General features: G+C 34.7%; 2 protein-coding genes across 3 annotated transcripts; one reads left to right on the forward strand and one right to left on the reverse strand.

The window, feature by feature from the left end:
• Positions 1-282: 282 nt before the first annotated feature.
• On the reverse strand, positions 283-4609 carry LOC18594888 (peroxisomal 2,4-dienoyl-CoA reductase [(3E)-enoyl-CoA-producing]). The gene is made up of 5 exons (XM_007022557.3): positions 4277-4609; positions 2053-2212; positions 1555-1724; positions 1253-1475; positions 283-620 (listed from the first exon to the last, which is right to left on the reverse strand). The coding sequence occupies exons 1-5, from the start codon at positions 4460-4462 to the stop codon at positions 466-468; spliced, it is 894 nt and encodes a 297-aa protein (XP_007022619.3). The 5' UTR covers positions 4463-4609; the 3' UTR covers positions 283-465.
• Positions 4610-4745: 136 nt separating this feature from the next.
• RH36 (RNA helicase 36) lies at positions 4746-11289 on the forward strand. 2 transcript variants are annotated; one of them, XR_016027483.1, is made up of 6 exons: positions 4746-5689; positions 6994-7316; positions 9006-9209; positions 9294-9375; positions 10092-10207; positions 10854-10958. XR_016027483.1 is itself a non-coding variant. In XM_018125131.2 (6 exons), the coding sequence occupies exons 1-6, from the start codon at positions 5057-5059 to the stop codon at positions 11025-11027; spliced, it is 1515 nt and encodes a 504-aa protein (XP_017980620.2). In that variant the 5' UTR covers positions 4757-5056; the 3' UTR covers positions 11028-11289. The 2 variants fall into 2 exon arrangements, 1 of the variants encoding a protein (XP_017980620.2); XM_018125131.2 differs by having other exon boundaries at positions 4757-5689; positions 10109-10207; positions 10854-11289.
• The last annotated feature ends 5010 nt before the right edge of the window (positions 11290-16299 follow it).

Genomic DNA, 16299 nt, shown 5'->3' on the forward strand with positions numbered 1-16299 from the left:
AAAGGTTATCAAACCATGCCTCTATTCTCTTTTCTTTTTTATTATTATTGTTTGCATATTTTCCCATTCTTTTGTATTTTTTCAATTCTCTATTATTTTTACTTCTTCATATTTTTAATTTTCTATATATTTTCTATTGTTTTATATTTTTCAATTATATGATCAAAATAAAAAAATAAAAAATTTTAATTACAAGTTGTAAAAAAATAAAAAAACACCCCAAACAAAATAAAATGTCTACAATCCCTCTTGATTTGAAAAGAACTAGCTTTTTCCTGCATGTCATGAAAAGCTTGAGAAGACTTAATTCAATAGCTTGGTAAAGTAGTTTCTAGGTTTATTCAATCAACTGATGGCTTGTAACGAGGCATGAAAGCCCTCCCCTGAAATGTTCATATATGAAAACAATAGTTTTAGCTATACACATATGTTGAAGCATGTAGATGATCACTCCATCAGCTTGGTTTACAGCTTGCTGGTTGGAACTCCAACTGGTTTATCTCTAGATCTCTTTTCGACTGCCCGAGACAGCTGCTTGACTGCCTCTTTCGGTATATGGCGAGCCCGGCTCAGCCAATGTCCACCATCGACTATAAGTGTAGTTCCATTGACATATTTACCTTCAAATTTGCATACACACGGATTAAGAGCTTAAAACTTTCTCAGAAAATTATTAATGCTGGAAAAACAATGGCAAGAAGAGAAAATGCATGCTACTCTGCCAACTATCATTCCCTGGACTAAGTGCCAACACCATGAACTTTTTTCATCCTTTATTTTATTTTGGATCCATGATCATACGAATCAAATGAGGGGAGGGAAAGGAAATACTTCCATTTAAAATAAGTGCCAACTCCATGAGAAGGTGAAACACATCAGATGCACATGCATATAGCAGAATATATCAGAAAACATGGGCGTATTTCTTGTAATCTAAAGACTGTACAGCCAGATCAAGCGCGTTGGATATGTTGAGCTCAGATGTATTGAAGCTAATAGTGAAAATGAAAATTAAACCTTCATATGATGGTAATTGATTAATATAAGGACAAAAAAAAGATGGATTACGATGGCTCTGAAAATTCAGGACTGAGATTTGGATATGAACATGCAGAAAACAAGAAAAAGATAACATTCACACATCATACTGTTGTATTGATCAGTGAGTTTAAGATTAGATTCTTGAATCTTTAATATATAGACAAATATTGGTAATGGCGAGATAACTAGAACAGGGATCAAGGTTACTCACCAGCATCTGAGAAAAGATAGAGAGCAGCCATAGCGATATCCCATTTGTCCCCTAATTTATACAATGGCATGTAGTCTCGAGCTTTGCTATTAATCTCCTCTGGTGCAAGTTTACTTATGCCAGGAGTATCACCAATAGGGCCTGGGGCAATACCATTTACTCGAATATCATAGTCAGTTCCCCACTCAAGTGCTAAGTTTCTAGTAATGCTATCAACAGCTGCCTAACAGAAAGAAAACACTGCAAATAAGTATAAGTCAAGAGTAAAATATTCCTCACAGGAAGAATTTTATACAACAAACCTTGGCTGCAGAGACATGTATTTGATACCAAGCAGCTGTATAATGCAAAGTAGCACTAATGTTCAAAATCACTCCCCCCCCAGATGAGTTCCTTCCATGTCCTCTTTTTTTGAGATACTTAAGTGCTTCATGGCACATGGTAAATGTGCCAACAGAATCAATATCCATAACTGCAGGTGTAGGTCAGAATAAGCTTTGGCTAAAACGTTTATATAAAGAAGGCCTAGTTACTAATCATAAGAAAGTAGTTGCTAATAACTTTTGAGGTGGGGTTTTTCAAAAAAAATAAAAAGGGAAAAACAGGATATTTTTTCGCTTAATAACTCTATGAGGAAGTTAAGAACAAAATTTTAAACAAGTACAGGAAAAGATAAAAATTTGCTAGAGCTTCAAAAGGCATTGTAGATAAGGCCTAAGATCATTGAGCTAAATCTACAAATTGCTCTCATCAAATGACCCTGTATACATCAGAAACCCTGTTGGAAAGGCTCCAAGTACCTGTTTGAAACCCATTAGGGGACAAATCCTCAGCTGACACAAGAAAATTGCCAGCAGCAGCATTCACAAGAATGTCAATGTGGCCAAAATGCTTGAAAGTTGATTCAACCACTCTTCTTGCATCTTCCTGCTTGCGAACATCCCCCTCGAAGCCAACAGCCTTCAAAAACAATAGTAAGTGTATGCAATCTCAGCTGATGTTCAGTGACAGTAGAAAACATGAAAAATCATGAAAAATGCAGGCAATTAATGGATAAGTAACATACGCACAAAGACAAAGCAATTGATTCAGTTGAATGGATTACAACATCAGAAACCTGGAGCTAATGCACCAAAGTGAGCATTGAGCACCACACAATTTTACAGTTCGTTAACTCTGAATATCTTGCCATAAGCATTGTCTATAGTAGCTGCTTATTAACTTTTTCTTCTTCCATTAGTGATCAGACTGGTTAAAACTATCAGTTTTTCAGCAACCAAAGAAGCACAATTTGGCTCCTAAAGGAAAAAATGATCAACCGAGCATATAACACTGAGAAAGAACAACAAAAAGATTTAAGGGATTAATTAAAACTAGCTGAATGTATGTGGGTATTATAAGTTAAAAATCGTACCTCAAGTGATGCATATGACATTTTCACATAATATATTGATATTCATATGTAGCACGTGATTAAATAAGGAGAAAGGTTATTCAATTAATGAGATGAATCAAGGGGATAATATTAACAAATATGGCACTCACTTCAAAAGGAGAACATAGCACAATTTTTGTTTATTAACAATTCTTCAATTCTAACAATACTTGTTGTAGAGGATTCTTCTGGTAGGGAGAGAGGACATGTTGTAATAAGCAAAACGGAATGCACTAGAGGCGGCAAAAAGAAAGATTAGAGTGCTTTGGTGGTAGGCGGTGAGGAATAAGAAAAGGTGGAGAAAGCAACAGAGCACGGTAGATGGAAAGGGCTGAGTAAAGAGAATATTTCGGAGAGTTTTGATGAGTCTCTGCCGAGTTTATGATTTTTGTTTTATTGCCCCCAACCACTAAAGTTCTATATTGAACAAAAGTACTTTCTTAGGAGCAGTTGAGAAAATACGTTCAATTATGAGAAAACGTGCTTGTCATGACAGAATATGTTTAAGAACGGTTTATTGGGTATGAAGTTCAATTGTGAGAGAATGTGCTTGTCATGGAAGAGCACATTAAATAACTACTTATGGGATATTAAGAGAATGTCTATGTAGTTGGGTAGTGAGCGTAAGTTTTGGATAACGGATGAGTAGTGACACTTGAGACTGTGCCACGTGCATGAAAGAAATAAAAAAAAAAAGTGAATACATGTATTTCAAGAAAAGATCAAGAAAAAGTATTCTTAACTATCTCCATATCTGAGCTACCAAACCAAACTCTCTAAAACATCTCAAACATGAAGATAACTCATGAACCCTGCCACTCGTTCTAAGTTCCTTTCACTGTCTATATGAAATATTTGTTACACATTTGTTCCTATTCTATAGCATAACATGTGAAATAGTTGTTCCACGCTTGTTTCTATTTTGTAGTATAATATTTCAAAGAATAATAGCTAACCAAAATTGGATATCTACACTTGTCATATTCGATGATCCCGTACAACATGTGGTGCACTCCTAGGGCAGAGAAAACGGCACAAGAAGAACGAAGCAGGAAACACCATTCTATTTCTAATTTTTGAAACCAATTTGATAGAGATAGCAAACTGACACATATCAAGCAGAATTTATATTAAACATTACCCTAGTTACAAGATAAGCAACAGAACAAAAACATTGAGACAAAATGAACTGAAGTAACTTTGGTTAAGGTCCTTAAGGGTCGAAGACTCTAACTTCCAAGTCTCATGTTCAATCATGACAAGGGAGGAACCAAATTTATGAGATTAGAGACGATTATCTCCAATTGTGCAGTCCAAGATCATATAATTCAAAAGAAAAAAGAAAGATTAGTTGAATTCAAACAAGAAGAATAATACCTGCCTCTGGTGTATATAAATATAATAAAATTGAAAGGGAGTGAACTGAATTCAGATAGGAAAAGCCCAAAAAGCCAAAAAAAAAAAAAAAGGAAAGAAATGATGAAGAACACAGAGCAGACAAAATATAAAAGGAGCTGTGAACAAGTAGGAAGGAACAAAGAAAAACAGAGGAAATGGTGATGATCAAACAAGGAATATATGATACTTACAATGATCCCAAGGGATTGAAGAGCACAGACAGCAGAATCAAGGACTTGTTTGCGTCGGCCCATGATTGCAACAGAAGCTCCATGTTTCCCAAACTGTGTAGAAATCTCAAAACCAATCCCTGACCCTCCTCCTGTTATCAAAGCCACCTTCCCCTTCACTATATCCGCCTTGAATGGTGACTCCATTGCTCTCTTCCTTCCTCTTTTCTTTTGGTTGCTTTCCCTTCACTGTATCTAACCTCAGTTTCCAACACGCAAACCTCTGTTCTCCTTCTCAGTACCCAACAACGCATAACCCCAACCGAACCAAAAAGTTAGTGGACTCAGAGCATTCACTTGTCATGTCCTCTGCCAATTTCCAACTTCGTAAATAAAAACCAAACACACCGTTTTGGGATTTCCTCCGCCTTGTTTTTTTATTTTAATTTCTTTTACTTATAAAATAAAAAATCAAACTATTTTTCTAATCCAGGAAAGAACATTAAATTACAACATTCCCCAAATTTTGGGACCAAACAGAATAAACAGAGCGAATATGATCCCTTTTTCCAGCTTTTGTTTTTTTATGTACTGACTCTAGGATTGATTCTTTCTTATAGAAGATCTTTGAATGATTAAATATTCAGATTCCCTCACTTCCCATTGTGACGACCCAAACATTGTTTTTGTGTTCCCTTTCCTGTCCGGGTCTTTAAAAGGAAAAACAAAAGCTTTCAACTTCCTCTCCCCAATTTTTCAGAGGTTTCTTTCACTTTCTCTCCGTCCAAACAGTAAATTAGCATGATTCAAGAGGAGCGAGAACATGACAACCCTCCAACTCTAATCGACAAAAACTTCCCTCTTTTCTCCAAACCCCGCAAACCCAAACCCAAACCCAATAAAACCCCTAAACCCTCTCCAAACCCTAACTCCCAAACTCCCCAAATAGAAAAAGTCTCCTCCGCCTCTGAGGACGCAGCCGCCGCAACCACCGCTTTCTCCGACCTGGGCTTAGCAGAATGGGCCATCGAAACATGCAAAGAACTCGGAATGCGAAAGCCCACGCCGGTCCAAACCCATTGCATACCCAAAATACTTGCCGGTCGTGACGTGCTGGGGATAGCCCAGACGGGAAGCGGCAAAACTGCGGCGTTTGCTCTGCCGATATTGCACCGTTTGGCGGAGGATCCGTATGGGGTTTTTGCGCTGGTGATTACGCCGACAAGGGAGCTGGCTTTCCAGTTGGCGGAGCAGTTTAGAGCACTGGGGTCTTGTTTGCATTTAAGGTGTTCGGTGGTGGTGGGTGGAATGGACATGATTACGCAGGCGAAAGCCTTGGCTTCAAGGCCGCATGTGGTTGTGGCTACACCTGGGAGAATTAAGGTTTTGCTGGAAGAGAATCCTGATATCCCTAAAGTCTTCCAAAGAACTCAGGTAAATCCCCATTTCCTGCTTTATAGGTTTGCTACCTGCTTTTTGTATTCAGAAAAATGAAAATGCATTTGGATACCAAATAGAATTAAAAAATTTTAACTTTTTTGAGTAACAAAATATTGAATTTTGTTTTTTATATCGCCTGAAACTATTATGTCCAAGAGCTTTTACTCATTTGCTCATTTTGAATCTAATATAGTTTTGCTTTCTAGTCTTTGCTGTTTTCTTTTTGGCAATTTTTGGGGAAGTAGAAAGCAATTAGCAAAAGAAATAATCAAATGGACCACTACGTGGTCATGTTGTTGAAAATTTGTTATTGTGAAATTTGGTCACACATTTAGCGTTTTAGCTATTACTATAAATAGAACTGTGGTGATGTTCAAGTTAGACTTTACATCTACTTATCTTACTAAAGACATGGTACTAAATAAAACAGAATGCCTATGTAGCCAGTTCACAAAGTGGAAAGTGGTGTAGTTTGTTATTGCACTGATTGAATTATGATGAGAGTTGTTTTGTAGTGTATGATCTGGTAGTATAATTATTTCAAAATGGCACTGACAATTTAGAATGTAACTCTGAGTGATTTAAAGTTTGGATGACATACTGCAATTAGCTAGGAATTTTGGCCAAATTGGGGATAGCATGGCTGGTGACCCAGATTTTCATTAAAAAGACAGTGAAATTGTTTTGCATTTGATAAATTTCAGAATGATGGATAAAACCTCTGAACTCATTGATTATAGAATGTTTTCCATTTTGCAAGTTTATTCTGTTGGTAAAATAATAGTTAAATCTGGGGACATATTAGGATATTGGTATTAATTAATTTTTTTCATTTGTATTAATTAGCTATAAATGATTTGGAACAATTTACTGGTCAGGAATCTTGGATAATCTGTAGATAGGATGCCAGGTAATATGATGGGGACTAAGGAATGGATAAGGTTGTCTAATCAAATATTTCATTATTTTAGGATTGAATCTGAAGTATTTATATTATCTGCTTATTATTAGTTGACTTGAAGATTTGGAGATTTTCAGAAATTGGAATTTATTCTATAGGAAAATAAGAACATTTTTAGAATAAGATTGTTGGGAGAATTGTCACAGTGAGTGATTGGAACAGGATAATTGTATTGAACTATATCACCCTGCAATGAGTCAGGGAAGCAGAATAAGCACTTGAGATTGTATCTCTAACCATGAGTCTCTTTAAAACCCTGCGTGATAAATAAATTAATAAATAAATATGCTCTTTTTGAAGTTGTTCCTCATTTACAATTTCTTATTTTTTGTTTTAGTTTTTAGTTTTGGATGAAGCAGATAGAGTTTTGGATGTTGGCTTTGAGGATGAATTAAGGGTGGTTTTCCAATGCTTGCCAAAAAAGCGGCAAACTTTGTTATTTTCTGCAACAATGACTGGTGATCTGCAAACACTGCTTGAGCTTTCTGCCAACAAGGCATACTTCTATGAGGCTTATGAAGGCTTCAGGACAGTTGAAACACTTAAGCAGCAGTATCTTTTCATCCCAAAAACTGTGAAGGATGCTTATCTTGTGCATATTTTGTCTAAAATGGAAGAGATGAATATCCGCTCAGCCATGATATTTGTCTCAAGATGCAGGTAACAAATCTTTTGAGCCATGCATTCTGATTTTTCTTTTTTCTTTTTCTTTTTAGGATCAGTAATATGTTTTCTTTTTTCTTAATGTGCTAATAGCTGCAGTCTTAGTTCAAGCTCTGTACCAAATTCCACTAGTAGATGTTACTTCAATTTTGATTCTTTTTGTCATTAGTATATCTTTAAAATATTATATGTAGTCAATTTTTGTTTTTCATTTGTCTATAACTTTCATGGTCTTCAACTCTCCTACCCCTTCCCCTGCACTCTTTTTCGTCTGCTTTACTATGCAGTATCTCTTAAAACGGAATCCAACTTGAGGGGAGATTTATGATAAATAATTGTGCTTGGGCGAGGAGAAAGGCTTGATTTTTTTGCCATTTTGTGTTAGTGAAAGGAGAAAAGTAAGGAACCCACATATAATAAAACTAACTTTTGAAGGTGATATCTGCAAATAGAGGATGTTGTATATGAAAAACTACCATAGTAAGGCTCCTGGACTACCTCCCTTGAAATTTGAAATCACCGAAAAATGTTGAGTGCAAATTTGATCACATGGAAGTCTAAATACAAATCAGTGTTTAACCAGTCAGAATGAGAAAACTATATCACATGGCCCTAATAAGCCCCTAATCTAGAATTGCAACTTTAAAGTTATGCCAACTGTGCATTTCATGCTAATAGAAACTTTTAAACTTTGAGCTGTGTCGTGATCATGCTTTGATTGAGAATGGGAGGAGAGCATCATTCTCCTTCCAGTTGAATAAACTTACTTTCAGAGAGTTAAACTGTGTTCTAGTAATGCATTACTTCCCTGAGAATGGGTGACCTTTCCTTGGGACTAGTTAGGAATGCAAATTGCTTTAAGAAGAAGAAGCAAGCTAACCATTCAAAACCTTAATTACAGTCATGATCTTTGTAGGAATACTAGGAGACAGAATATAGAATTCTGATAGTACATCTATAATGTAATGTAACTTATACATTGGATACAGAACTGTTGTTGAAATGATCAGGAAAAGATAAAACATACATTAAGTCCAAGTTTTTGGAAGATTGGAAATGTTTCAATGGGTTGGCATGCAAGTTCTTGAAAGGATCAAGCAGACATTGATGATGATTGGAAATTATGATACTCTCCTTTCTCTAATTAGTGGTTTTATTGTTGTCATCTAAACTTCAAAATGGAGTTGGGGGACAAAAGAGGGAAGCTGTCCTATCAGCATTTGTGCAGGTGTTGAGTGCGATGCTCTTGTCCACCTTGGTGTTATAGGGATTAATGAATTGAGAAAGCCTTTGCCTTACTTGCTCTTTTCTTTCTCTCATTTCTCTGATCTGTCTCCGAATCTCCACAAATCCTTTTATTCTGATTTCTTTCTAGTATAGTTCTCTCTATTTTCTAGCTCTTTCTCTGCCAGTTCTGCATCTTACTTAGCTATAGAATCTTGGCATGGACATGTTGCCCATTTCTTTTTTTCTTTTTTCTTTTTCTTTTCTGGATATTTTTATTGTCTTTGCAACGATTTGTGTGGCATATGTTCTTTTTACTGTTTTCCGAATTAGATGCTTCAGGACATGCTTTTTCCTGGCAGGTTTTGTATGGTAGGTTTGCTGTCTAGTAAAAAAGATATTTAATTCCTCATGCATCCTTTTGTTGACATTTACCTTTTATTCTTTAAAATGTGGTTGCAGAGATTGTCACCTTTTAAGTTTATTATTAGAAGAGCTTGAAGTGGAGGCAGCAGCTTTGCATTCATTAAAATCACAGGCTCTAAGGCTTTCTGCAGTGCAGCATTTTAAATCTGGACGTGTTTCTATACTGCTCTCTACTGATGTTGCCAGCCGTGGTTTAGACATTCCTACTGTTGATCTTGTCATAAATTATGATCTTCCAAGGTTATATTCAATAAGGGTTTTTCTTAATTTCTAGTTTCTCTAAAGTTTTCTTGGGAACTAAAATTCAGCTGCCACCTACTTCAGGTATCCTAGAGATTATGTTCATCGTGTGGGGCGAACTGCAAGAGCTGGAAGAGGAGGATTGGCTGTGAGCTTTGTTACTGAGGTTAGTAGGAAGTGGTAGTTGATTGAAACTGGTTTTTCATGGTTCTTTGAGTGTTTTTGGACCCTGAAGAGCAGCTTAGAATAGTTTTTCTATAAATTTTACTGAAAAATAACTTTAGAAATGACTTCTGCAAATGACTTGCCTCATGTATTCTTTACTTGCCAGGAATTTGTCTGTTTGACTTCAAAATTCTAAAGACCTTAGAGTGCTATTTTATTTTTTTACACACATGATGCACTGAACCTAATGGCATGCTTCTCTACTTGTGTTGTATGCCTTTCAGAGGATTGTCATGTCTATAAGATAATCCATAGATGATAGTCCTCACAAGTTTCCTTTGGTATCAGCTCTATATGTGGTCACTGCAGAATTTCTATTTTTAACATAGAATTTTATCTAGATAAGGAAGCAACTCAACTGAAATTGATTTAAGTTAGAACCCTGTTAATAAATAAAGCCTTTTCTTCCCACTCTTTGACTCTCAGATTTGGAACTTACTGATAAAAACATGTCCCCTTCTCACTTGTCCATCAACACCCCCCCCCCAAAACCCCCTTCCCCTTCCCAACAATGATGTGTTCGTATGTGTTTCAATGTCTTAATGAATAAAGTATGTATCATGGTTTATGAATTATCTAGTCTTTTTCAGACCTAATAGAGATGCCTTTACTATTATGGGGTCTCTGGTTCTTGATTTTGCTCAATTTTCTTACCAGAGGAATGTGATTTGCAGAATGATGTGGATCTTGTTCATGAGATAGAAGCTGAACTGGGAAAACAATTGGAAAATTTTGAGTGCAAAGAGAATGAAGTCCTTTCCGATTTTACAAAGGTATGATCTGTTAGATTCTTCCTTTTGTTGCTTGCCTAGTCTTCTTGGATTGTTATTTTACATGTAATTCAGTAGTGTTCTGCTTAAATTCCATTGCTATTCACATGGACATATCAATCTTCATTAATTGGCAGTATGTGACCTGCATAAGCAATTGCACCTAATGCTCTTAGGTTGAAATACATGGTAAATTCTGTTAGAACTATGCGTTAATATGCCTAGAGATCATGTGTTTTTGATTTAGGAACCAGAGTTTGTCCTACTCATTTATTTTGAGTTCTGCTTCTGCATAAGGATGCCTCTGGTCCATGTATTGACGCTAGTAGGCCTGCCTTGTTAACTCTAGTAGGTCTGCCTTGTTAACTCGACTACCTATGTTGTTAGCTCGACCACCTACATATCAAATATGTACTATGATTAGGAAGGGGATGCACCCACAACCACTTGCAAATGGATGCCATATACCTTCTTCTCTGCACTGTATAGGCAGGTTACGTAGCACATATAATAAGCATTGCAGGGCTAATAACTTGTACTGGTTTGTGGCTTCTGGCAACACTAAAGAGTTGGTATTCAATGTAATCAAGATAACATTAACAGAACAAGTCTTTTCAGTATCTTATGGAAGTTGATATAAAATTTGCAGGTCTGCAAGGCAAAACGTGTGGCAACAATGAAGATGATGGATGATGGGTTTGAAGAGAAAGTAAAAGAACGTAAAAAGCAGAAGCTAAAGACACTAGCGGAGAAAGGATTATTGAAGAAAAGGAGTAAGAAGAGAAAGCGTGGAACATTTGCTAAAAGTAGTGATCAGTCCTAAAATCTTATAACTCTTAACCCAACCATTACCATTAATGTAAGCTCCATTTTGTCCAGGAGCTGCTTGGATGCAGGTGAAGTGATTAAATTGTTTCTTTTTTTTGTGTGTTTTTTGACACCCAATCTCCTTGTGATGAAATACCCTTTTTGGTTCTTTAGAATAGCTGTTGTCGAATATAAATAATTACTGGATAATTCCTTATTTATTGAAGAAATTCTTGAAAGGAAAAGGTATCCAAAATAAAAAGGAAGAGTTGAAGTCATCGTTTTTGGTTTAAAGAGGAAAGGTCTGAATTCAAGTTTTTTTATTGCACATAGATAAGTGCATATTTTTTTATTTATATATAAAAATATCAAAAGATATCCTTTATATAAGGTGAACTTATTAGTTATTAGGTCCATGACTAATCCACATCTTTATATGTGGACATTGAGATGACTTTTCTAATGGGTGAAATTGGTTGTGTATAAAATTTTTTGTCAACCAATTTTCAAGTCATCCACTTATTAAGTGATCATGAACATAACCACTATTAACATTGCATGTGTCACATGACTTTTTCTCATCATAAGAACTTATACAGGGAAATTTGAGTAATAAAAACATTTTTAGAGAAAATAAAAGAATAAACAAATTTTTTTGAAAAATTGAAATATTTACAATACTTGTTGAATAGTTTAGCCTATCCTTTTTCTGGTGTTTATATGTTAGAAAGATTTGTTGTATTTAAAAGGTATAATACTTAACAAAGATTCAAATAAATATTTATTTATTTATTACATTCAATTAAGTTTTTATATTTTTAGTTTAAGTTAAATAAGTTCTTATACATAATATGTTGACATGTGATCGTGGATGGTGATATAGTTTAATGACATGATCACACATTCATGCCAATGGTACGCAGATATAAAATAACAAGTAATAATTTGATTAATAATAATTACTCAACTGTAAATTGTAAATATCTATTTAGTTCAAAATAAAAATATACGAATTTAATTAAACATAATATAAAAAAATTATTTAAATATTTTGAATAATTCAAAAATTTTTTATTTTTAAAGTATTATGCCTATTTATAAAGATTAGGTATGTAATGTGATGTAATCAAGAAGCCAATAAACTATAGAGCTTGAGCTCAAGCTTGACTATTTAAAACTCAAAACTAGCTTTGAGTTCAACTAATTTTTATTTTTGAAAACTTTAACTCAATATATATAGGAGTTATATTTGATGCCCTGATAGTGTATAATTTTTTATACACTGTCAGGCCATCAAATGGTGGCACTTCATTAAAAATAGATTTAAAATTTTGAGAGACTTAAAAATAAATATTACTAATTTTAAAAGAAAACTAAAAAAAAAAAAACTTTTTATCTCTCTTTAGTTGCCTCTCACCCTTCTTCTTTAAATTAGCATTTTATTTTCTTTTCAATTTTTTTAGGTTTAAAACCTACAAAACTTTTTGTGAAAATTTCCAAGGTGATTTGGTAACTATATTAAATATAAATCATTACTAGAATTGGCCCCATGCGATGTGCTCGGGCTAAAAAAAATTATGAAGGAAGAATGTATGATAATTTTTTATAAATATATACATAAAGTGAATTTGCAGGAAGAAATTTTTTATCATCATATGTTGTTCAATTGATGATGCTTGTTTTTTTTTTTTTTTATACTTGGAGAAAAGAAAATTTGAACCCTACTCTTTTTAGGCAAGGGGATCATACATCAATTAATGAGCCAAACACTCGGGTGTGATAATGCTTGTTTTCAGTGGCAGTAGCTTATGGAACAGTTATATTGTAAAACCTTGACCTCCATAGATATGAAACTAGAAGTAGATACGATAACACAAACGGGGGTAATTTTGTCATTTCCTTGGTGAGCTCCTAAAAGTGGGTTTTCTGATATTATTAAGGCTTAAGTAGGCCTAAGGAATAGATGAGTGATGCATACAATAATGAAATAAGTGAAGAAAATAGAAATAACGATAATTTCCACGGTAAAGGCAAAATGGTCATTTTGGGTCTCAAGTCTAAAATTTTAAGTTTTTATGAACTCGAGTACCTCTAATCTATTATGGACCTTTTCTTAGTGTCAAAAGAGTAAAAAGTTTGAACCAAGTGGAATAAGAAAGCAAAGTCAACTATTGAATGGCATTTTTGTAAATAAAAGGAACTTTAGTCAACTATAGGATAAATATAAAAAATTTCCAGTGGCTTCTTCAAACTTCCAGTAGCTTTTTCTTCTTCTTCTCATCTCTTCTCTCCATTTCATGTTCTTTATCTTCCATGGAAGCCTCCTTAAGAACCTCCATGACTTTCTCAAGTTAAACCCTAATTTTCATGCTTTTGTACACCTTTTCACAAAGTCCTTTGTGCTCTTTTACTCTTTCACCTTAAAACCCTTAAAAGTCTTACCTTAACACTTTCTCTCACTAGCTAGGTGTTTTAGAGAGAGAAACAGAGACTTTCTATAATAGCTTGAGAAATTTTGAAAAGGAATTCAATTACAAATCTACCAAGGTTCCAACGAGGCCTTACACCTCCACACGGAGCATTAGTCGAAGTTGGAGTCAATCTACAAGCATTAACGAAGACATGTGAGTGAACTTGCATTAAAAATGTTTTGGAATAAATGATTATGTGCTCGATTGAACCACTTGAAATATTTTATTGGTTTTTCTTTAAAATTGCATGGGAACAAGCCCTTGATGAAACGTTGTATGTTGTGAATGTGTAATATGATGAATCCTTGTGCTCTTATATTATGTGGATGTATGTATGTTATGTATAGATAGTTAATATTGTGTGATAATTATAACCGCGCATGTGCGGTGTAGGAATGCACATGCCCATGATGACGGGGTGCGGGAGTGTGAATGATGATATTGCCTGTGTGCGATGTGGGGGAGCACACAATGGCATTAGTTGTGTGCGATGTGGCAGAGCACACGATGGCATTAGCTATGCGCGATGTGGGGGTGCACACGATGACTCCGGCTATGTGCGGTGTAGGAGTGTACATGAGCTAGGTGAGGTAGTGGTGGTATATGTGTTTATATATGTATATATATATATATATATATATATATATATATATTTGCTATATAGAGAGGTTTGGAATTAATTTGTATTTGCATTGACTATTGAATGTTGAAATTGTTAAATGCCTCCAAATTGAATTGCATTGTAGCAAAACTGGATTCTTATTGTGACAAAAATTCTTCTAACTTAATTGCCTTGTTTCTCGTTTCAACGAAAATTCATTCTCACTGTAGCGAGAAACTCTCGGGTGCTGGGGAATTTCATGGCCAAGTTTTCGCTGTAGCGAAAATGCATTCTCGTTGCAGCGAGAAACTCTCGATTGGTTAGGTAAAAATACTGCCTGAATTTTCACTACAACGAAAATGCATTCTCATTGCAGCTAGAAACTCTCAGGTGGATGGGTAAAAAAGCTGTTAAAATTTTCGTTGCAGCAAGAAACTCTCGGGTTATTGGTTCAAAAATTTACCCTGAAGTTTGTTGCAGCGAAAAGGCATTCTCGCTGCAATTTGTTCTGCTATGCTTGCCTTGCTTGAACTCTACTGTACGTTCACTCTTTAACTTCTTCATTGATCATGGATTTTTCAATACTAAGGCACTAAATGATCAAGAGTTTAATTAAGGGGTTTTAACAAGAAATTGAGCTAAATTGCAGTGTTTTCAACATAAGTGTATCATGTTTTCTAAAACTTCTCGTATTAATGCTTGTTCCCTTCTTATGTTCACTTACTGAGTTTATACTCACTCTTTTTCAACTTCATGTTTTTCAGATCCGGAGATAGTTGGAACTTAAAGTGAAGGGTCCACGTATATTTGCCCTTTTGGTAGGTACTACGACATTTAGTAGCTGCACCTTCACCTAAGGTCTCTTCACTGGAAGTCGAGAGTCTTTCACCTGTGTAAATGTACACGTGATGTAAATCACTAAGATACATATTACGAACAGTGTGTGTGCATTCTAATTAATGTTGCCACTATGAGTTGGCAATAGTTGACATCGTTTTGGGTTACTATAAATACGAGTATTAAGAAATGTAACTTTAGAAATTGTTTGATGGAATGATGAACAAGTTGCATAAGAGCCTTGCTTGGGTTTGGAGGGCTGTGCCCATTTGGCCCATGCGCCGGTTATGACCCGAAAATTGGACTTTGACATATATGTAGTTAATAAAAAAATAAAGTCAATTACTATGAAGAAAATGAAGAGAATCTTCTAATTGTGTAATATTTCAGATGCTTGTGCACACATAAAAGTTAGTATAATGTTTAAGATCATGATCTGATGCAGGTGTTTCTAGAGATGTTTGTTTGTATGCAAAAGTTAACATTGTAGTATTAAATCTATCACACTGCTTGTAAGCAAAAAATATAAAGCAATGGTTGTAATTGTAAACATTCATTTTTGCCCAATCAAGAAAAAGTTAGGGTAGATGAACAAAATGAATATGATGTCATGATGTTGTATTTTTGTAGACGTTTGTGCTCATTCAAAAGTGAACATCACAATGTTCAATTTTTGATCATGTCTATGAACAAAAAATATAATGTAGTTTTTGGCATGTTAGTGATCTAAGTTGTAGAATTTCTTACTATTCAGGGTTGGACAAAGAGTCTTTAGTGCAGTTGTCATTGGATGGCTGAGTTGTTTTGGAGGATGCTCTGTGAAGATTAAAAGAGAAGTTGAAACTTATTTATTGTAATGAGCTGATCAGTTAAAGTGTCAAGACAAATTAGATAATAATATTGAGTAGAAATTAGCAGAACGAACAGTTGTATAAGCAAACATTAAACAAAAGTAAATTGTGTATATAGTGTAAGGGTAAGTAGTCATGGAAATGAAATATATATGGTGATCATGTGTTACAATATTAGTTAACAGAGATTTGTGATAGTAAATGATGTAAGAGTTATCAGCCTTCAAGCAATAAAGAAGGAATATTTTGAAACCAGAAACTTGAAATCCTTTTGAATATAAAACAATCAATAATAGATTTGCAAAAGGAATCCACTTTAACTTTTTGTGGGACAATGTAGTGAATGTGGATTTCAGTAGTAAAGAAAATTAAAGAAAGAATATGCAAGTATATTTCAAGTCTTTACAATTATGTCAACGAAAAAGTCTCAAAATTGTAATTGGGAAGTTCTAAACTAAGTTTGATAAAAATTCGCAATCAACTAACCATGGTAGGTTCAAGAAAAGGTGAAAATATTTAACAATGGAG

Source organism: Theobroma cacao, chromosome 7, assembly GCF_053813885.1.
Source record: "Theobroma cacao isolate CCN51 chromosome 7, ASM5381388v1, whole genome shotgun sequence".
Classification (NCBI taxonomy): Eukaryota; Viridiplantae; Streptophyta; class Magnoliopsida; order Malvales; family Malvaceae; genus Theobroma; species Theobroma cacao.